The 24697-nt window shown below is 43.6% G+C and overlaps 1 protein-coding gene across 1 annotated transcript in view; it reads left to right on the top strand.

The window, feature by feature from the left end:
• Positions 1-11568: 11568 nt before the first annotated feature.
• Positions 11569-24697, top strand: part of COL9A3 (collagen type IX alpha 3 chain) — a 73626-nt gene continuing 60497 nt past the window's right edge. The window contains exons 1-2 of the mRNA XM_073580923.1: positions 11569-11743; positions 15206-15274. Coding sequence (XP_073437024.1) covers positions 11681-11743; positions 15206-15274 — 132 coding nt within the window. The 5' untranslated portion in view covers positions 11569-11680. The remainder of the gene's footprint in view (positions 11744-15205; positions 15275-24697) is intronic.

The raw sequence follows: 24697 nt of genomic DNA, 5'->3' as shown, positions 1-24697 counted from the left end.
ATCATGCGACTCACTTTATGTAAATGCTCCATATCACTATATACAGAAGATGTATAACTTATACCAGCTGTACATATATAATTATATACAGGAGATACCCAGGTTATACCAGTATGCTCCATATCACTTACATACAGAAGATGTATAACTTATACCAGCTATACATATATAATTATATACAGAATATACCCAGGTTATACCAGCATGCTCCATATCACTATATACACAAGATGTATAACTTATACCAGCTGTACATATATAATTATATACAGGAGATTCCCAGGTTATACCAGCATGCTCCATATCACTATATACAGAAGATGTATAACTTATACCAGCTATACATATATAATTATATACAGAATATACCCAGGTTATGCCAGCATGCTCCATATCACTATATACAGAAGATGTATAACTTATACCAGCTGTACATATATAATTATATACAGGAGATACCCAGGTTATACCAGCATGCTCCATATCACTATATACAGAAGATGTATAACTTATACCAGCTGTACATATATAATTATATACAGGAGATACCCAGGTTATACCAGCATGCTCCATATCACTATATACAGAAGATGTATAACTTATACCAGCTGTACATATATAATTATATACAGGAGATACCCAGGTTATACCAGCATGCTCCATATCACTATATACAGAAGATGTATAACTTATACCAGCTGTACATATATAATTATATACAGGAGATACCCAGGTTATACCAGCATGCTCCATATCACTATATACAGAAGATGTATAACTTATACCAGCTGTACATATATAATTATATACAGGAGATACCCAGGTTATACCAGCATGCTCCATATCACTATATACAGAAGATGTATAACTTATACCAGCTGTACATATATAATTATATACAGAATATACCCAGGTTATACCAGCATGCTCCATATCACTATATACAGAAGATGTATAACTTATACCAGCTGTACATATATAATTATATACAGAATATACCCAGGTTATACCAGCATGCTCCATATCACTATATACAGAAGATGTATAACTTATACCAGCTGTACATATATAATTATATGCAGGAGATACCCAGGTTATACCAGCAGGCTCCATATCACTATATACAGAAGATGTATAACTTATACCAGCTGTACATATATAATTATATACAGGAGATACCCAGGTTATACCAGCATGCTCCATATCACTATATACAGAAAATGTATAACTTATACCAGCTGTACATATATAATTATATACAGGAGATACCCAGGTTATACCAGCATGCTCCATATCACTATATACAGAAGATGTATAACTTATACCAGCTGTACATATATAATTATATACAGGAGATACCCAGGTTATACCAGCATGCTCCATATCACTATATAAAGAAGATAATACCAGAAAATGTGTCCAAAATAAAGGGGGCACTTCTACATGAAGCTTCAACAACAAGACTCCCATAAAGGTGTAACCACTTGTGGGAATATGAAGAGATCCCAAACAAATAGAGATTAAAAATATTATTGAATGTCAATTAAAAATTTTCTAAAAAAGAAAAATGCCCCAGGGACACCAAGCAGAAAGCAAATGGGAATATACATCAAATAAGATGCACATAAACAGACCAATTAACCCCTTAATGACCGCCGATACGCCTTTTCACGGCAGCAGTTAAGGGTACTTAAACCACAGCACCGCTTTTTAACGGCGCTGAGGTTTAAGTGTATAGCGCCCCGCAGAGTCGGATATCCTCCGGTGTCTCGGCTGCTGGGGGTAGCCGAGACCCCAGAGAACATGATTCGGGTCAGTTTTTACCGACCCCGGTGTTGCGATCGCTGCTGTTAACGGTATAACGGCGACCGCAAAAAAAAAAGTCTGATGTGCCATTACATTTCTCTAACCTCTGAGGTGATCGCATATCAGTGGAGAGAGAAATAGGGTCCCCAATCCCCCCGGTACATCTCAGTGTCCCTGGGTCTCCTGCTTCCCCCCCTGGGTGCCACCATCTTCCGGTAAGAAAATGGCGGGCGCATGCGTAGTGCGTCTGCCGATATCTGCCGGCAACAATAGGAAGATTTTTTCCTTTTGGTTCATTTTGGTCACTGTGATAGACCCTATCACAGTGATCAAAATAAAAAAAAAAAATAGTAAATTATCCCCCCCCCCTTTCTCACCCCCTTAGTTAGGGAAAAATAGTGAAATAAAGAAAATATATTTATTTCCATTTTTCCATGAGGGTTAAAGTTAGGCTAAAGTGAGTTTGGTAAAGTTATGGTTAGGATTAGGGTTAGGGTCTTGTTAGGGTTAGGGTTGGGATTAGGGGTATGTTGGGGTTAGGGTAATGATTAGGGTTGGGATTAGGGTTAGGGGTGTGTTGGGCTTAGGGTTGGAGTTAGAATTGGGGGGTTCCACTGTTTAGATACATCGGGGGTCTCCAAATGCGACATGAGCCACCATTGATTCCAGCTAATTTTGCGTTCAAAAAGTCAAACTGTGCTCCCATCCTTCTGAGCTCTGCCATGCGCACCAACAGTGGTTTACCCCCACATATGGGGCATCAGCATACTCAGGACAAATTGCACAACAACTTTGGGGGTCTAATTTCTCCTGTTACCCTTGGGAAAATAAAAATATGGGGGCTAGAAAATTATTTTTGTGGAAAAAAAATATTTTTTTTATTTTCACGGCTCTACATTATAAACTTTGGGGTTCAAAGTGCTCACCACACATCTAGATAAGCTCCTTGGGGGGTCTAGTTTCCAAATTGGGGTCACTTGTGGGGGTTCCTACTGTTAGGAACATCAGGGGCTCTCCAAACGCAACATGACGCCTGCACACCATTCCATCAAAGTTTGCATTCCAAAACGGCGCTCCTTCCCTTCCGAGCTATGCCATCCACCCAAACCGTGGTTCCCCCCGCATATGGGCTATCAGGGTACTCAGGACAAATTGGACAACAACTGTTGGGGTCCAATTTCTCCTGTTACCCTTGTGAAAATGAAAAATTATTTTTGTGGAAAATTATTTTTTTATTTTCACGGCTCTGCGTTATAAAATTTAGTGAAACACTTGGGGGTTCAAAGTTCTCAAAACACATCTAGATAAGTTCCTTGGGGGGTCTAGTTTCCAAAATGGGGTCACTTGTGGGGGATTTCTACTGTTTAGGCACATCAGGGCCTCTGCCAATGCAACATGATGCCCGCAGACCATTCCATCAAAGTCTGCATTCCAAAACGGCTCTCCTTCCGAGCTCTGCCATGCGCCCAAACAGTGGTTCCCCTCCACATATGGGGTATCACTGTACTCAGGACAAATTGCACAACTTTTGTGATCTAATTTCTCCTTTTACCTCTGTGAAAGTAAAAATTTGGGGGTGAAAAGATCATTTTTGTGGAAAAAAAATGATTTTTTATTTTCACCGCTCTACATTATAAACTTCTGTGAAGAACTTGGGGGTTCAAAGTGCTCACCACACATCTAGATAAGTTCCTTAAGGGGTCTAGTTTCCAAAATGATGTCACTTGTGGGGGGTTTCCACTGTTTAGGCACATCAGGGGCTCTCCAAATGCGACATGGCCTCTGATCTCAATTCCAGCCAATTCTGCATTGAAAAAGTCAAACGGCGCTCCTTCCCTTCCAAGCTCTGCCGTGTGCCCACACAGTGGTTTACCCCCACATATGGGGTATCGGCGTACTCAGGACAAATTGCACAACAACTTTGGGGGGTGTAATTTCTCCTGTTACCCTTGTGAAAATAAAAATTTGGCGGCGAAATGATCATTTTTGTGGAAAAAATATGATTTTTAATTTTTAAGGTTCTACGTTATAAACTTCTTTGAAGCTCTTGGGGGTTCAAAGTGCTCATCACACATCTAGATAAGTTCCTTAAGGGGTCTAGTTTCCAAAATGGTGTCATTTGTGGGGGGTGTCCACTGTTTAGGCACATCAGGGGCTCTCCAAACGCGACATGGCGTCCGATCTCAATTCCAGCCAATTCTGCATTGAAAAAGTCAAACGGCGCTCCTTCCCTTTTGAGCTCTGCTGTGCGCCCAAACAGTGGTTTACCCCCACATATGGGGTATCAGCATATTCAGGAGAAATTGTACAACAAATTTTGTGGTTCATTTTCTCTTTTTATACTTGTAAAAATAAAAAAAAATTGATTCTGAATTAAAATGTTTGTAAAAAAAGTTACCGTATTTTTCGCTTTGTAAGATGCACTTTTTCCCCCCAAACTTGGGGGGAAAATGGGGGTGCGTCTTACAAAGGGGACATGCCTTACCGAGACAGAGTGTAGGCCGCAGGGGTGTCCTGGTGTCTCCGGTTGCCCAGCCATGTCTCCAGGTGCCCAGCTTTGTCTTCGGTGCCCAGCCCGGGGCTCTGCCAACATTTTGCGACAGGCCAGAGCCCCGGGGTACTTTCTCGGTTCCCACTGTGTGATGGACTCCGGCAATATGGCCGCCGCCGGGGGCCGTGCATGAACTGATGGTGATCTCGGGACTGAGATCTTGAGAGATGAGATCTCAGCACTGAAATCTCATCTCTTGAGATATCAGTCCCGAGATCACCATGTGCGCATGCGCCGCCCCCGGTGGCGACCATATTGCCGGAGTGCATCACACAGAAGGAACAGTGAAAGTGCCCCTGGGCTCTGGCCTGTCGCAAAATGTCAGCAGAGCCCCGGGCTGGGCACCGGAGACACTGCTGGGCACCAGATACACCTCTGGGCACCGGAGACACACCGCATCGGCCAGCACTGCCTGGCACCTGAGACACCCGGCAGCAGCACAAGACCCCCTGGCAGCAGCACAAGACCCCCTGGCAGCGTGCTGCACATCGGATCACCCCCTCATCCCTTCCTGCGGCCTAGAGCAGCACCCCACTCTTGCCTCCTCCAGCAGCGACCCTGGGACCCCGCTTCACCGCAGCCACCACCCCCGGTAAGCAATAAGACGCATGGATAATAAGAAGCACCACCATTTTATTAAAAAAATATTTTTTTCTTATTTTTCTCCTCAAAATTTGTGGTGCGTCTTATAATCCGGAGCGTCTTATAAAGCGAAAAATACAGTAAATGTTAATTTTTTTCCTTGCACATTGCTTCAGTTCCTGTGAAGCACTTAAACGTCTTCAATGTGGTTTTGAGCACCTTGAGAGGTGCAGTTTTTAAAATGGTGTCACTTTTGGGTATTTTCTGTCATGTACACCCTTCAAAGTGACTTTTAATGTGATGTGGTCTCTCAAAATAATGGTTTTCTAAATTTTGTTGTAAAAATGAGAAATCGCTGGTCAAATTTTAACCCTTATAAGTTCCTAACAAAAAAAATTTTTATTTCCAAAATTGTGCTGATGTAAAGTAGACATGTGGGAAATGTTATTTATTATTTTGTGTGATATACTGTATCTCTCTTATTTAACCCCTTCACCCCCAAGGGTGGTTTGCACGTTCATGACCGGGCCAATTTTTACAATTCTGACCACTGTACCTTTATGAGGTCATAACTCTGGAACGCTTCCATGGATCCCGGTGATTCTGACATTCTTTTCTCGTGACATATTGTACTTCATGTTAGTGGTAAAATTTCATTCAAATAACTTGCGTTTATTTGTGAGAAAAACGGAAATTTGGCGAAAATTTTGAAAATTTCGCAATTTTCCAACTTTGAATTTTTATGCCCTTAAATCACAGAGATACGGCACACAAAAAACTTGATAACTAACATTTCCCACATGTTTACTTTACATCAGCACAATTTTGGAACCAAAATTTTTTTTTGTTAGGAAGTTATAAGGGTTAAAAGTTGAACAGCGATTTCTCATTTTTACAACACCATTTTATTTTTAGGACCACATCACATTTGAAGCCACTTTGAGGGGTCTATATGATAGAAAATACCCAAAAGTGGCACCATTCTAAAAACTGCAGCCCTTAAGGTGCTCAAAACCACATTCACGAAGTTTATTAACCCTTTAGGTGCGTCACAGGAATTTTTTTGAATATTTAAAAAAAATGAACATCTAACTTTTTTTCATAAAAAAAATACTTCAGGTTCAATTTTTTTTATTTTACCAAGGGTAACAGGAGAAATTGGACTGCAAAAGTTATTGTGCAATTTGTCCTGAGTACGCTGATACCTGATATGTGGGGGGGGAACGACTGTTTCGGCGCATGGCAGAGCTCAGAATGGAAGGAGCGCCGTTTGACTTTTTCAATGCAAAATTGGCTGGAATTCAGATTGGACGCCATGTCACGTTTGGAGAGTCCCTGATGTACCTAATCAGTGGAAACCCCCTACAAGTGACCCCATTTTGGAAACTAGACCCCCCAAGGAACTTATCTAGATATGTGGTGAGAACTTTGAACCCACAAGGGCTTTACAGAAGTTTATAACGTACAGCGGTACAATTAAAAAATCATATTTTTTCCACAAAAATGATCTTTTCACCCCAATTTTTATTTTCCCAAGGGTAACAGGACCCTAAAAGTTATTGTGCAATTTGTCCTGAGTACGCTGATACCCCACATGTGGGGGTAAACCACTATTTGGGCGCATGGCAGAGCTCGGAAGGGAAGCAGCGCCATTTGACGTTTTTGGCTGGAATTGAGATCGGACACCATGTCGCGATTGGAAAACCCCTGATGTACCAAAACAGTGGAAACCCCCCATAAATGACACCATTTTGGAAACTAGACCCCCTAAGGAACTTATCTAGATGTGTGGTGAGAACTTTGAACCCCCATGGGCTTCACAGATGTTTATAACATAAAGCCATACAATTAAAAAATCATATTTTTTCCACAAAAATGATCTTTTCACCCTCAATTCTTATTTTTCCAAGGGTAACAGCACCCTAAAAGTTATTGTGCAATTTGTCCTGAGTACGCTGATACCCCACATGTGGGGGTAAACCACTATTTGGGCGCATGGCAGAGCTCGGAAGGGAAGCAGCGCCATTTGACGTTTTTGGCTGGAATTGAGATCGGACACCATGTCGCGATTGGAAAACCCCTGATGTACCTAAACAGTGGAAACCCCCCACAAATGACACCATTTTGTAAACTAGACCCCCCAAGGAACTTATCTAGATGTGTGGTGAGCACTTTGAACCCCCAAGGGCTTCACAGAAGTTTATAATGCCAGGGCATGAAAATAAAAAAATCGTATTTTTTCCACAAACATTATCAATTAGTCCCCAATTTTTTTATTTTCCCAAGGGTAACAGGAGAAATTGAACCCCAAAAGTTGTTGTCCAATTTGTCCTGAGTACACTGACACCCCATATGTGGGAGAAAACTACTGTATGGACACACGTCAGGGCTCGGAAGGGAAGTAGTGACGTTTTGGAATGCAGACTTTGATGGAATGGTCTGCGGGTGTCATGTTGCCTTTGGAGAGCCCCTAATGTACCTATACAGTGGAAACACCCACAAATGACCCCATTTTGGAAACGAGAACCCCTAAGGAACTTATCTAGATGTGTGGTGAGCACTTTGAACCCCCAAGGGCTTCACAGAAGTTTATAATGCCCGGGCATGAAAATAAAAAAATCGTATTTTTTCCACAAACATGATCAATTAGTCCCCAATTTTTTCATTTTCCCAAGGGTAACAGGAGAAATTGGACCCCAAAAGTTGTTGTCCAATTTGTCATGAGTACGCTGACACCCCATATGTGGGAGAAAACTACTGTATGGACACACGTCGGGGCTCGGAAGGGAAGCAGTGACGTTTTGGAATGCAGACTTTGATGGAATGGTCTGCGAGTGTCATGTGCGTTTGGAGAGCAACTGATGTACCTAAACTATTGAAACTCCCCACAAGTGACCCCATTTTGGACACTAGACCCCCCACGAAACTTATCTAGATGTGTGGTGAGCACTTTGAACCCCCAAGTGCTTCACAGAAGTTTATAACGCTCGGACGTGAAAATAAAAAAATCATTTTTTTCCACAAAAATGATATTTTTGCCCCCAATTTTTTATTTTCCTAAGGGTAACAGGAGAAATTGGACCCCAAAAATTGTTTTGCAATTTGTCCTGAGTAGGCTGATACCCTACATGTTGTGGGTAAAACACTGTTTGGGCGCATGGCAGAGCTTGTAAGGGAAGGAGCACCATATGACTTTTTCAACTCAGAATTGGCTGGAATTGAGATCAGACGCAATGTTGCATTTGGAGAGCCCCTGATGTGCCCAAACAGTGGAAACCCCCAATTCTAACTCCAACCCGAACCCCAACACACCCCTAACCCTAATCTCAGCCCTAACTCTAGCCCTAACCCAAGCCCTAACCCTAGCCCTAACCCTAACCCTAGCCCTAACCCTAATGGAAAAATGGAAATAAATACATTTTTTTTTATTTTATTATTTTTCCCTAACTAAAGGGGTGATAACGGGGGGTTTGATCTACTATTTATGGCGGTTTTTATGTTTGGCAGCTGTCGCACGCTAAAGGACGCTTTGTATTGTAAAAATAGTTTTTGCATCACCACATATTGAGAGCTATAATTTTTCCGTATTTTGACCCACCGAGTCATGTGAGGTCTTATTTTTTGCGGGACGAGTTGACGTTTTTATCAGTACCATTTTAGGGCACGTGACATTTTTTGATCGCTTTTTATTCCGATTTTTGGGACGCAGAATGAACAAAAACCAGCGTTCCATGAATTTCTTTTGGGGGGGTGCGTTTACACCGTTCCGCGTGAGGTAAAATTGATAAAGCGGTTTTATTCTTCGGGTCAGTACGGTTACAGCGATACCTCATTTAGGTCTTTTTTTATGTTTTGTCGGTTTTATGCAATGAAAACTTTTATATAAAAAATAATTATTTTTGCATCGCTTTATTCTGCGAGCTATAACTTTTTTATTTTTTCGCTGATGATGCTTTGTGGCAGCTCGTTTTTTGCGGGACAAGATGACGTTTTCAGCGGTACCATGGATATTTATATGCGTCTTTTTGATCGCGCATTATTGCACTTTTTGTTTGACGGTATGATAATAAATCATTATTTTTTGCTTCGTTTTTTATTTTTATTTTTTAAGGGGTTCGCTAAAGGGGTTAACTAATGGGACAGTTTTATAGGGCGGGTCGTTACGGACGCGGCGATACCTAATATGTGTACTTTTATTGTTTTTTTTTTTTTTTTTCAAAAAATGAATTTATTGGGGAATATTTTTTTTTTCTTTACTAATTTATTTAGCGATTTTTTTAAAATGATTTTTACACTTTTTTTTTATTTTTTTTTTACTTTATTACATAGTCCCAGGTGGGACATCACTGTCCTGTGACAGATCGCTGATCTGTCACATCACAGATCACTGTGACAGATCAGCGATCTGTCACAGGCAGTGCAGAAGGCTTCCTCATGCCTGCGCTTTGCAGGCACTGAGGAAGCCAGCTTCCTGCAGGCCCCCGAAGGCCCCCGTCGCCATCTTGGATTCGGGGGCCTGCAGGAAAGGAGCCCCCCGCAGCAGCGCTGCACATTGCGCTGCCGTGGGGGGCTCAGGGAAGCACGGAGGGAGCCCCCTCCCTGCCGATGCTTCCCTTTAACTCCCGGTACACTGCGATCGTGTTTGATCGCGGTGTGCAAGGGGTTAACGTGTCGGGGGCGGTCCGTGACCGCCCCTGACACATTGTGCCGGGTGTCAGCTGCGATAATCAGCTGACACCCGGCCGCGATCAGCGGCGCTCACCACGTGGGCGCCGCTGATCGCTGAGACGTACTATCCCGTTCATGGGCATAGGGGCCCAGGTCCCATGGACGGGATAGTACGTCGGATGGCAGGAAGGGTTTAAGGGCCTAAAAATGAAAAGTTTGAAAATTGCAAAATTTTAAAAAATGTTGCCATATTTCTGTTTTTTTTTTCATAAATAAATGCAAGTCATATGGAAGAAATTTTACCACTAACAGGAAGTAAAATATGTCACGAAAAAACAGTCTAAGAATCAGCGGGATCCGTTAAAGCGTTCCAGAATTATAACCTCATAAAGTGACAGTGATCAGAATTGTAAAAATTGGCCCGGTCATTTAGCTGCAAATTGGCTCCGTCACTAAGGGGTTAATATATATATGTATATACCTATGTATCCAAAACAAATGCTTGAGTAGGTACACAAAGTATGCAACATGCAAGAAAATGTACATATATATACAGCTCTGGCAAAAATTAAGAGACCACTGCAAAATTTTCAGTTTGTCTGATTTTTCTCTTTATAGGTATATTTTTGAGTAAAATGTACATTGTTGTTTTATTCTATAAGCTACTGTCAACATGCCTCCGAAATTTAAAGCTAAAAATTTTGTATTTATTTGCAGCAAATGAGAAATCGACAAAATAATAAAAAAGAAACTGTGCTTTCAGACCTCAAATAATGCAAATAAAACAACTTCTTATTCATGCAGAAACAACAATACTAATGTTTTAACTCAGGAAGAGTTCAGAAGTCAATATTTGGTGGAATAACCATGATTTTTAATCACAGCTTTCATATATCGTATGTACAAATATCATTACATACAGAGGATGCCCAGGTTATAGCAGCTGGACATATATCATATACAGAGGATGCCCAGGTTATAGCAGCTGGACATATATCATTTTATACAGAGGATGCCCAGGTTATAGCAGCTGGACATATATCATATACAGAGGATGCCCAGGTTATAGCAGCTGGACATATATCATTATATACAGAGGATGCCCAGGTTATAGCAGCTGGACATATATCATTATATACAGAGGATGCCCAGGTTATAGCAGCTGGACATATATCATTATATACAGAGGATGCCCAAGTTATAGCAGCTGGACATATATCATTATATACGGAGGATGCCCAGGTTATAGCAGCTGGACATATATCATTATATACGGAGGATGCCCAGGTTATACCAGCTGGACATATATCATTATATACGGAGGATGCCCAGGTTATAGCAGCTGGACATATATCATTATATACAGAGAATACCATGTTTGTTACCGTTGTACCCTGTCTGTATAATACTGTAACTCTGGACTGATAACTGCACTGACACACTGTAACGATCTATCATGGCAGGAGAGAGACGTGTACATCGGATGTGGAAGTTTTGATGCCTGGTGACGCAGTTGCCGGCTGTGCAGCATCACATCCATGGCACCAGGTGCACTAATGGCAGTTGCTTCCCCCATTTGGGGGTGAGTTAGGGTTCCAATCCAGTTTTACTTTATATGTGAGTTGCATGTTCCTCTTTATAGCAATGTTTCTATTTTAGGCTTTTGGGTGGAGCTTATGGATGATTTGGGCATAAAAGTCAGTAGGTATGAGGGGCGGAGATGCTCAGCTGAGGGTCCCATATGTGTCTGAGAACTGTAGGGAGGTGGGCGCTGCATCCTCCCAGGTTCCCACCTCTCTCCATTTCTCCAGTTATTCCAGGTATTCCAGGAAATGGAGCTGCCAATCATCAATGACCCATTCATAGGTGGGTTTCAAGTTTTCCTCCTCCCTTTGCCCACAGTCTCTCCACCTCCAGCACTCTGAAGCCCCCTGCCTCTGCACATCTCTGGGACCAGCAGACCGAACTTTATCTGGAGCCAGACACCCCTCACGCAGGGGCTCCAGACCAGCGAAGGGGGGAAACATTAGGACTGTTTAGTGCCAACGGTGGGGCGAAGGTTCTCTGGTGACCATGGCAAGGTTCCCTGCTATTGGGTTCCTTTTAATATTCCACCTAGTGGCGTCACAAGGGCAGGTAAGATAAATCTATTCTCTGGAGCCCGACAAAATCTAGTCCATCTGCGTTTGTTGCCCGTTGTATTCTAGGATCTTGGAGATCCATTGGATTGTATGGTGACATCGCCTTCCTTGGCACTGTCAGCCGTGCCAGCATTCAAGGATGCCACAGCCTCCTGTTAAATCTGCCAGGAACATGTGAATTCAGCACCAGTGTCTGTCCATTATCATCTACATCAATGGTCTGCAACCTTGGGCTGTTAGGAAACCACGACCTGTGGGTGCCAGGACATGCTGGGTGTTGTAGTTTCACTACAGGATTCTAGACCAATGATCTGCTAATTGGAAAGCTGCTTGAGAAATCTTAGATATTACACACACACACACATAAGTATATAAATATATATATATATATTCGGCTATTATGGAGCTGAGTTTGTCACTTGGTAAAAAATGCCCATATATCAGCTAATGTCTGGGCACAATGTACAAGGATAAATCTGCTGCATTTTACTTTAAAGAATTCCAGATGTTGGAAAGCGCAATTGATCATTTACCGGTGCCAACTTTCCGTGCAGATAATACATTGCAATATCATGATAAACAATTGTACCAAATTTGGCAAACTCAGCTCTGCTACTCCTGTACTGGTATGGGCATGTAATGCAGACCCCAAATTTGCAACTTCAGCTCTGCTATATTTCAGTAAGTCTAATGTATGTACAACATGGAACTTTTTGATGAAACACAAGGATGCTGGATATATGTATGGATGTAGCAGAGCTGAGTTTGTCATTTATACTTTTGGGAGCTGCAATGTTTGACCGTCAATAGTTTATTGAATGCGCTAGGTTTACATGCAGTTCTGTGCATAATTATAGATGATGTTAAATGACAAACTCCAGTCTGCTACATCTCTACCTTTGATCATGTCAGTTCCAAGAATGTCACAACTGGAAGAATAACCCCTGTACTGATAACAAAGCCCCTTTTATGTCCTTGCCTACAGGCTGCTCCTCAATAGTCGTGGCCCGTCTCCTGTGTAAACAGGTCGTACACACGGCGCCCTGTGCTTTCCTGTCCGCGCAGACACTGCACCATTTGTGCTGTACACACTCTTATTAGTGTATTCTGGAATTTCTGAATCCCCTGCGACATCGCCTGGAATCCGCAAGATACACGCTAGGCTAGGTTATTAGTATGCGACATCCAGACCTGCAGTAGATTGCAAGCTCAAAGGACAAGGATTTCGATTATCTCAGTCTATTATATTAGCAGATTATATTGGTGTCTTTTATCTGTTTGTTTTCGTTTGTTATTATAATAGATTAGATTATAATAGTTTTTGATGCTTTTCCGCTATTTTAGTTTGCTTTATTAGTTTACCTTTATTATCAGTTATATTAGTCTTACGTTAATCGTTTTTAACAATTGTTATATGGGTAGATTATAATAGTCTTTTTACATTTTTCGATTACAGTAGTCAGTTGTATTAGTCAGTTATATTAGCAGATTATATTGGTGTCTTTTATTCGTTTTTTCATTAGTTTGTTATGTTTTTTCTGTATAATTGTCAGTTATATAAGCCCCATATGTTGGTCAGTTATAATTGTAGCTCTATTAGTTATATATTAATTATTAGTTGTAGGTGTATTAGTTATTTTGGCTTCAATGATATAGCAAACATTAAATTGAGTATCCAATATATCCTTATAGTGGTTGGAACAAGGCTTTTCCAGGATCTGACAAGCTTCAAGTGCCCTATTGTCTTATTCATAGGACTGCTAATTTATGGGGCCCTACTTGTAGCCCAGTAACCACCAGCCAGAAAGTTCATGGAGTGGACAATAACCTATAGATTTAACTAACATACAGTGCAGTATGGCAGTCTGGGGCCCACTGGTCACATAGGGCCCAAAAATGTATAGTGGCTTCCAAAGGATGACATACAGTCATGGTCAAACGTTTTGAGACTGACACAAATCTCGGTTTTCACGTTTGTTGCTTCAGTGTCTTTAGATCTTTTAGTCGGTTGTTCCTATGGTCATTGAAGTCCAATTATCAGCTCTTCATAACTTTTAAAACTTTTAGACACAAATATATCAAGTTTATGGAAAGACTCAATATTAACAATGTTGTCTTCTGCCCTTCACCCTGGCAGCTGGATATCGGCTTCTGGGCCAAATCCTGACTGATGACCGCCCATTCATGTCTTATCAGTGCTTGGAATTTATCACAAATTCTGGATTTTGTTTGTCCTCTTGCCTACTGAGGATTGATCAAAGGCTCTCAATGGGCTTGAAATCTGGGGAGTTCCCTGGCCATGGATCTAAGATGTCAATGTTTTGTTCACTGAGCCACTTAATTATCACTTTTGCCTTGTGACATGGTCTCCATCCTGCTGGAAAAACATTGATCATCACCAAATTGCTCCTTGATCATTGGGAGAAGTTGCTGTTGGAGGATGTTAGATCTCATTCTTCATTCATTACCGTGTTCTTGGGACAAAGTGTGAGTGAGCCCCCTCCATGGATGAGAAGCCGCCACACGAGTGGTCTCAGGATGCTCTACTGCTGGCATCACACAGGACTCACCTTTTTTTCTCCGGACAATCATTCTTCCAGATGTCCCAAACTGTCTTAAGGGGTTCTTCATCAGAGAGAAGAACACGACATGATTAAAGATGGCATCTACAAATCCTTCAAGAGCAACTTCTCCCAATGATCCAGGAGCAATTTGGGGATGGACAATGCTTTTTCCAGCATAGCTGGAGACCATGCCAGACGGCAAAGTGATAATTAATTGGCTTGGTGAAGAAAACATTGACATTTTGGGTCACTAACCAGGAAACTCCCCAGATCTCAATCCCATTGAGAACCTATGATCGATCCTCAAAAATCAAGAGGAGAAAACCACAGAAATTGTGATAAACTCCAAGCACTGATTAGACCAGAATCGGCGGTTATCAGTCAGGATCTGGCCCAGAAGCTGATATATCCTGCTGAAGTCATGAAGAAAAGGGACAACCCTGTAAATGTGTATATATATATATATATATATATATATATATATGTAGCTTAGAGTATATACTCACAGTGCTTACTGTATACTCAGTACCGGCTGTACCTAGTGCTGACTGTATACTTAGTACTGTGTGACACTGACTTCTAGGAGAGGGTTAATGACTGGGTGATGCTCATATATATGGGGAATGTCGCACCACCTTTCCAGGATATCAGTCGCTCTGAGGCGGTTACATCTTTGTGGTTATCATCATGTGACACGTATGGCCATATTGTATTCACAGCACATAGCGATTATTCCTCTTTACCACTTGCATTTTTGTCACCCAAGAGCTTGCACTCTATCCTTATGTGCCCATTGATATCCCTGCACCCAACCCATATATTTGACCCCGGCTCACCTGTCCACACTACCCCTTCTATATACTCCACTGACTGTTTGTCTATCCTTTTCACAGAGAGCTGGACCACCAGGACCTCCCGGTCCACAGGGACCCCCTGGAACACCGGGCAAGGATGGAATAGATGTGAGTAACGGGGCAGATTGGAAAGCACAGAAGCAATGGGGGATTAACTCTGTCTTTGCCGCAGGAGAGTCGGGATATAAATGGCTTTTCATTGTGAGGTGGGATGCTGTGGCAGATAAGTGGTTAATGGAATTCCTGTATGCTGGAGAGAAGGAGTGTTTATACAGGGAGTATAAAGGATGCTCTGTGCGCCCCCTCTCTTCCCTGCTGCCTGCTAGGAGGGTCCAGTCTACACAGAGCCTCTAGTGTCCTAATCCCACCTCTCTACTCACTGCCCTCTGCGCCAGGGCAGGAGATCCTGCTACACCACCATCTGAGACTGTATCCCTTACAGATGAGGAGACGGAAATCTGGAGTAAAAAATATGCAGTGCAATTGCTTAACTGGCAATTACAAAATGTTACACAGATCTCTTCCTGTACATGCCTCACAGCTTTGAAAGTGAGGGACACACTGTGCGGCGCGAATGGCTCTGCGGCAATTTTTACTTTATGCTAAGTAATTTCTCTAACATCACTCAGTTCTGTACATGTGCCCACCCAAAAATATTACTGAAGTCCATTACTGTTCTTATACAGGACAATTCCCCTTTCATGGCCCCCACAGTGTCTACCAGACACAGCATGATACCCTGATAATGCCATCCCGACACAGCATGATACCCCCATAATGCCCACCACACACAGCATGATTTTCTTACTTTTGCCTCTGCAAAAACTCTTACTGTTTCTCTTATTCATTCTCGTCTGGACTATTGTAACTCTCTTCTAATCGGTCTCCCTCTTACCAAACCCTCCCCTCTCCAATCTGTCTTGAATGCTGCAGCCAGGATCATATTCCTCACCAATCGTTACACCGATGCCTCTACCTTGTGCCAGTCATTACACTGGCTACCCATCCACTCCAGAATCCAGTACAAACTTATTGCCCTCACCCACAAAGCTCTTCATGGCTCAGCACCACCCTACATCTCCTCCCTTGTTTCAGTCTACCACCCTACCCGCGCCCTCCGTTCTGCTGATGACCTGAGGTTAGCATCCTCAATAATCAGAACCTCCCACTCCCGTCTCCAAGACTTTACACGTGCTGCGCCAATTCTTTGGAATGCACTTCCCAGGTCAATACGATTAGTCCCCAATCCCCACAATTTTAAGCGTGCCCTGAAAACGCATTTATTCAGACTGGCCTACCGCCTCAGCACATTAACCTAATCTATCCCTGTGTGGCACAGCCAAAAGTTTTACTATAACCAGGTTCCCCGCATCATGTTCCCACATGCTTTATGCATCCATTAGCCCTCTGTGTCTGTACTGTTACACACTTAACATCATGGCTGGTCCATACAATCAGGGCAATTGTTACCACCCACCTTTCGTGTCTCCCCTTATAGACTGTAAGCTTGCGAGCAGGGCCCTCTTTCCTCTTGGTATTTGTTATAATCTATGTGATTATTGTTATGCTGTAATGTCTATTGTCTGTACAAATCCCCTCTGAAATGTAAAGTGCTGTGGAATATGTCGGCACTATAGAAATAAAATTTATTATTATTATTACCCCTATAATGTCCCCCATACACGGCATGTTACCCCCAAAATGCCTACTGCACACAGCATGATACCCCCATAATGTCTCCCATGCACAGCATGATACCCCCATAATTCCCGTTACACACAGCATGATTCCCTCTTAGTGCCCACCATGCATAGTATGATGCCCCATAGTGCCCACCAGGCACAGCATGATGCCCCCATAATGACCACAACAAACAGCATGATGCCTCCCTAATGTCCACCGCACACTGTATGATGCTGCCATTCAGTTATCCCACTCACTCTGGAAGATCATTGGATGCAAAATCATTCAATCTTGACAACCATTGCACACGCACAGTAAGATGCTCCCATAATGCCCACCACACACACCATGATTCCCATAATGCCCACCACACACAGCATGATTCCCATAATACCCACCATGCACAGCATGATACCCCGAAAATGCCCACTACACACAGCATGATGCCCCCATAATTCTCACCACGCACAGCATGATACCCCCATAATGCCACCATGCACAGCATGATACCCCGAAAATGCCCACTACACAGAGCATGATACCCCCATAGTGTCCACCATGCACAGTATAATGACCTCATAAGGCCTGTCAAACACACAGCATGATGCCCCATAATTCCCACTACACACAGTATGATGCCCCCTAAAGTCCACCGCACACTGTATGATGCCCCCATTCAGTTATCCCACTCCCTCTGGACTAGATGGGACATGATTAGATCTTGACAACCATTATTATTATTATTATTATGCATTTATATAGCGCCATTTATTCCATGGCGCTTTACATGTGAAAAGGGGAAATATAGACAAGTATAATAAACATGTGTAAGACAAGGGACGCACAAGTACTTAAGGAGAGGGGACCCTGCCCGCGAGGGCTCACAGTCTACAGGGATGGGTGAGGATACAGTAGGAGAGGGGAGAACCATGTGAGGAATCCTATTTCATTTAATTTTGAAGCTAAATGCCACTTAGAAACAGGCCATACTATTAAATAGCAAAAAAAGAAAAAAATATTCAGCCTACCATACATCAGTGTCCATATAGTCCATAAGCGGTCTGATGCCAGGAGATGTCCAGTGCGGTTCAACTGGAGCTATAAATCCAAATCCAAAGGAAAAAAGAGGGGGTCTCCAGCACCAAAATTAGTGAAAAAAGATAAAACTCACATTTATTAGGAAGGTTTTAAAATCATTAATAAGCCACCATGACAGGCAAGGCTACCTTACGCATTTCAGACAGATATTACATGTCCTTATTAAATAAATGTAGCAGCCACATGCCCCTCCGAAGCGGCTCACCCTGATGATGCCAGGGTAACCACTTACCTCCCTACAAAAACAATCCCATCTACATACCCTTGAAGAATCGGCGTAGCCTCATGAGACCTAAAATAGCTACAAAAAGCAGCACACTCACATTCCCCTGAAAGGAATGTACTGTCAGAAAATGGCTTATTGTTTAATTCAAGTTTTTGCTTAATATGTATTTTTTTAAATGTTTTGTCATTTTTTTCATATTACAATCCGTAATAAAAATACAAAATTAGTAATCTTCCAAATTTCATTTTCACGCTGGCCACTGTGGCTATTTTAGGCTCCTACATCCTGTCCTTTCAGGAGAGTTTTCAGCAGGCTGCTTATCAGCACAGGCAGGATTACAACAACAGGTGACACCTCTGTACACAGTTGATAACACAGGATCCACCAATCACATAGGCGATGTCACAGCTGATCTTGCTACACCTCCCTCCACAATGACCATTGCACCCGCACATTAGATGCTTCAATATAAAAGCTAGAGTCAGAGTCTGTTCATTGTGGCTAATATACATGTATTAGATCCTGAAACAACACAAAGTTAGTCTAAAACAGCCCTAGTGTGAAAACTGCAAGATGTCTATTTTTTTTATTTTTTATAGCAATTGTGATAAAGACAAAAGATATAGCCCAAAATAAAAATAAAAAAAAATACATTTAACACAAAAAGCTGATTTATCCTTGATAGTACACGTCACCACTGTGCTATGCTTCCATATGTTGGATACATTATTTAGGCTGGGGTCACACTGCGTTATGGCAGTCTGTTAGACGAACTACGTTACACCGCGGGATAACGCGGTGTAACGCAGTCCGTTAGCGCTGCCATTAACCCCCATTATCGGGTGCATCACTAACGCATGCCATAATCGGCATGCGCCAGCGATGTGCCGTCATTCAGTGACGGACCCTCAGACGCGGGCTGCAGCGTCTGAGGCTCCGTCACCGCTAGCGCAGATGATGTATCAGTGCTAGCGGTATAGCATAACGCGATCGTGTTATGCTATGCGTTGAACGGGCTGCTGTAACGCAGTATGAACCTGCCTTACGTACAGTATGTCTCTTCTAAGACCGGGCTCCACAGTGACATATTGTGAACAATTATTGCACCACCAAGTTCACACTAGTATACATAACTTACATTTATGGGGGTGCACAACATTATGCATGTACATGCCTGTCACTTGTGTGCAATTTCGTAGTCGCCAAAAAAGTTACTGTTTTCTCAGATTACCGCATACTGCTGCTATGTAAAGGCGAAGCAAATTTGATTGTCTAAGGCAGTGGTCCCCAACCTTTTTTGCACCAGGGACCGGTTTCAAGCAAGACCATTCTTCCATGGCCCGGCAGGGCGGGGATGGAGGTGTGGCAGGGGTGGGGCTTTGGTCATAAGGGGGCGGGGCTATGGACACGGTTGTAGTGTAGCAGTGCATACTTATAATTAAATAACATTTATAATGTGACTCAACTCACCATAGGTTTTGAATAAGTGCTCCATCACCCCCTTCTCCCCATCATTGCCTTCACCCCATCACTCCCTTCTCCCCATCACTCCCTTCTCCCCATCATTGCCTTCACCCCATCACTCCCCTCTCCCCATCATTGCCTTCTCCCCATCATTGCCTTCACCCCATCACTCCCCTCTCCCCATCATTGCCTTCACCCCATCACTGCTGTCTCCCCATCATTGCCTTCACCCCATCACTCCCCTCTCCCCATCATTGCCTTCACCCCATCACTCCCTTCTCCCCATCATTGCCTTCACCCCATCACTCCCCTCTCCCCATCATTGCCTTCACCCATCACTCCCTTCTCCCCATCATTGCCTTCACCCCATCACTCCCCTCTCCCCATCATTGCCTTCACCCCATCACTGCTGTCTCCCCATCATTGCCTTCACCCCATCACTCCCTTCTCCCCATCATTGCCTTCACCCATCACTGCTGTCTCCCCTTCATTGCCTTCACCCCATCACTCCCCTCTCCCCATCACTGCCTTCACCCCATCACTGCTGTCTCCCCATCATTGCCTTCACCCCATCACTGCTGTCTCCCCTTCATTGCCTTCACCCCATCACTCCCTTCTCCCCATCATTGCCTTCACCCCATCACTGCTGTCTCCCCATCATTGCCTTCACCCCATCGCTGCTGTCTCCCCATCATTGCCTTCTCCCCATCACTGCCTTCTCCCCATCATTGCCTTCACCCCATCACTCCCCTCTCCCCATCATTGCCTTCACCCCATCACTGCCATCTCTCCATCATTGCCTTCACCCCATCGCTGCTGTCTCCCCATCATTGCCTTCTCCCCATCACTGCCTTCTCCCCATCATTGCCTTCACCCCATCACTCCCCTCTCCCCATCACTGCCATCTCTTCATCATTGCCTTCACCCCATCGCTGCTGTCTCCCCATCATTGCCTTCTCCCCATCACTGCCTTCTCCCCATCATTGCCTTCACCCCATCACTCCCCTCTCCCCATCATTGCCTTCACCCCATCACTGCCATCTCTCCATCATTGCCTTCACCCCATCGCTGCTGTCTCCCCATCATTGCCTTCTCCCCATCACTGCCTTCTCCCCATCACTCCCCTCTCCCCATCATTGCCTTCACCCCATCACTCCCTTCTCCCCATCACTGCCATCTCTTCATCATTGCCTTCACCCCATCACTCCCTTCTCCCCATCATTGCCTTCACCCCATCACTCCCCTCTCCCCATCACTGCCGTCTCTCCATCACTCCCCTCATGGCCTTCTCCTCATGTCCCCATCTCCTCCAGGGCCAGGCTACACAAACACAGACCAATGCACACGCACGCACGCACGCACGCACGCACACACACACAACACAACACAACCGCACACGCACACACACACAGACATACATACACACACACATTATACATACACACACAGACACCACCTCTCTCCTCTCACCTGCCCGCCGCCCGCGCTTCCTCGCTCTGACACAGCAGCGGCCGCGCTCTCCTCTCTCAGTCAGAGACAGGAAGCGCGGGCGGCGGGCAGGAAGCTGGACGCAGTGGACGGGTCCTTGCAGCTCCGCTGCTGCTATTCCCTCTTGCAGGCAGCGGAGCTGCTTGGATCGCTCCCTGGCCGCCGCTAAGAACTGCTGCGCGCCGCCCCAGCCCCCGCCCCCGCTAAGCCACTGCCCGCCCCTGGCTCCCCTTGTGTCCGCGGACCGGCAAGGGCTCTGCAGCGGCCCGGTGCTGGGCCGCGGACCAGCGGTTGGGGACCCCTGGTCTAAGGTACTGATCATGATTTTCAATTTATTGAAGTCACCTTTTTTGTCATGTGGTATACGCTGACATTTTTGCACCAAATTCTTCAAAATGGTGCTTGTGGTTTATAAATTTGGGGCAAGATCAACATTGCTCTTTATTTTCTTCTTCTTTAACCCATTTTTGTCAAATTTTTAAAGCCAAAACTCACAAATTTAAAAATGTGCACGTTTTTCTAAAAGTAGTCCAAGTAGTCCAAAGTCAAAACGGCCTCAAAAATCTCACTCCAGGCATTGATTACAGTTAGATGTGCAAAAAAGTGTGACATTTGTTAAAGATTGCATTTCATGAATATGTCGAAAACATTTGGATAAGTAAGTTGACAAGGAAGATTAAAAAATGACTTAGTCACATGGTGGTCTGGGGGTCCCGAATTTTTATTTGTACCATAAAGCAGCAGTTCTAGAGGCGTTAAGGGAGTGGTATGATGATTGTAGCACTCACAAATGGGTGCTTGTGGAGAAATACTTGGCCCCGCGTGGGACTTTGAGATTTCTACTGGAGGCCCGAGTGCTTGGTTCCTTTGCCCCCTCTCTTCCCTTGCAGACAATGAAAGTGGCATTTTCTTACTGGTCTGATCTGGTCTCTTCTCGTCAGGTGATTAAATTTGAGTCTATCTCTATTAGAGCCTCGGAGCTTCATGTGGATGGCCTCACGTTAGGCAATTGGGTGAGGAATGGTATTGTGGTCATGAAAGATATCCTCTTAATTCAGGAGTTGAAACCTTTCTCTGTCCTAATGGATGAATTTGGCCTTCACAGAAATAACTTCTACCAGTATCTGCAAATTCGGCATTTTTTAAATTCATGTGTATTTCCCTTATCCTGCCATAATGCTGTTTGCTCGCCAATACAGCGGTTTTTTAGTTCTTCCTCCTCTCAAAAACACGGCCTCTCGGTAGTATATAAAGTGTTTCATTCCCCTGGTAATGGTCCTAAACAAGCGTATATGAGGAGCTGGGAAGGGGCTCTTGCTTTCCCCTCAACCTGGGACCAATGGTGGTCCGCTTCTGGCGACTTGCAGAAATATTCCTCCTGTATCAATCATCTTGAGCAGCTTAAGAAAGTTCACTTTGATTAGTTTTACACCCCGCTGAAGATTTCCAAATTCCGTGGTTCCTATCCCCGATCCTGCTGGAAGGGCTGCTCGGGTGTTGGTTCCCTAGGGCACGTGTGGTGGGATTGCCCGCTCATCCGGCCTTTTTGGGAAGAAGTGTCTAACATTATTACCTCAGTTACAGGCCTGGCTGGAAGTTTGAGCGGTCCGCTAGCGGTTTTGGGGATCGGTTTACATATATTCCCAGGCGATTTGAGACCAATTGTATCACACATTCTAATAGCAGCACGTATGTGTCTGGCAGACCACTGGAGAGAAATAACTATCCCCTCTAAATTGGAAATTATCCAAAAAATCAATAAACATTACCAATACGAGCCCCTTCTGACCTCAGATATGTTTACCAAAAATAAAATAAGGAATCGCTGGTTCCCCTGGGTGGTGTCCAAATTCTCGTCCTTCCAGTCCTGATTGGTGGACCTGTGATCTTATTACCTATCATCCCTACCCTTGCTTCCTATGTTGCACATTGTATCCCCTAACCCTACTATGCAGAATTTTCAGCTGTTATCTGTTTTTACGTTGAATTTTATTTTCCTGCTGTTATAGGACAAATTTTTCAACTGTCCGCATGTTTGTTGCGGTGTATAATCTTTATATAAAATCTTAATAAAAATTATTGATATAAAAAAAAAAATTACTTAGCATAAAAAGAAAGCTTAAAAAATGGCACAGAACATATAGAGAAAAAAGGTAAAAAAATTCAAACACTTCTAACAACAGAGGAAATTACTCCAGAAAAATGAAGGATCAACAATGATGAATCGAGTCCACAATGCATGAAGTACATGGAAGTGATGAGTGCTCCTCACCATTTACATTATAATCGTGTACCATAAGTAGTGGTTGGTGAGGGGCTCATGACCTGTAATGATGAGGGGCTGAGATGACGAAAGGCTAAATATTTAAAAAAAAAAAATAAAGGAAGAAAGATAGGGAAAATTTCAGTAGTAATTACCTAAGAAAATGTGGGATGGGGGCAAGTGGGTATAAGACTGGCTACTGACCTTAGATCGATATTATACAGGCTGTGGTGAACACTTTTTAGCACTTTTTTCCAACTACCGGTAAGTTCATTGACACTCGTACACAGATATAATAGTTATCCCTTAAGTTGAAAAATGAAAATATCTTGAATAATGCACATCATCTAGTTAACCTTGTCAATATAATAGCACCACTTTTCTGTGTAATTTTCACCCTATTCACACTTTTTACTCGCGCCGCTGCAATTTTGGCCTCTTCTCTTGTGCAAACTCCTCATCTCCTGTTTCAGATACAGATAATATAGTTTATTCATTTTTTTAAATGATATCTAGAGATTTGGTGCAGTGCAATCATGGGGGGTCAGAGTCGCAGATCTAAGAGCCTAGCAACGACCCTGCTCTCTCCCCTGATCTGCAAAGAAAATAGTCCTTGATGGACCAGAGCGCTGCAAAGCAAAAAGCAACGATACTAACCATTGATCTTCCATTCAGCCCATAATCTTCCTTCCTTCCTCCCATAAATCCTCCCCTCCCTACCTCCTCCCCTCCCTCCCTTCTGTCCCTTCTTTCTCTCCCTTCCTTCTTTCCTTCATACCTTCCTTCCCTCCCTCCCTTCTCTCCCTACCTCCTTCCTTCCTTCCTTCCTTCCTTCCCTACCCTTCTTGCCTCCCTCCCTCCATTGCTTCCCTCCCTCTCTACCTTCCTTCCCTCCCTTCATTCCTTCCTTCCAGGATAGAAAAGCCACATCCCTATCCCCACCCATTCCGATAGAAATAGTGCCCCCACAGAACCCTTTTAGTGTTTTTATACCACCTTAATACCCACACAATGTCCCTCCACACAGTATGATATCTAAAAGATCCTCCACAATAGTGCCCCTACATTCCTGCCATTACTCACACAGTATGATGCCCCTGCAGTGCCCCACCCACACAGCATATTGCCTCTTTACTCACGTTTGCCCCCACAGTCTTCCACTACAGAGAATGATGCTCCACTCATAGTATGATGCCCTTAGTTTCCCCCAATAATGCTCCACTTAGAGTATGATCCACCTACTTAGTCCCCCAACAAAGTATGATGACACGTGGTGACCACTCTCCCCAAACAAGTGATGTTCCTGAAT

This window comes from Dendrobates tinctorius, unplaced genomic scaffold (genome assembly GCF_039654945.1).
Source record: "Dendrobates tinctorius isolate UK_male_01 unplaced genomic scaffold, ASM3965494v1 ptg000065l, whole genome shotgun sequence".
Classification (NCBI taxonomy): domain Eukaryota; kingdom Metazoa; phylum Chordata; class Amphibia; order Anura; family Dendrobatidae; genus Dendrobates; species Dendrobates tinctorius.
Note: the sequence above shows the minus strand (reverse complement) of the source record. Positions and strands in the feature narration are given on the sequence as shown.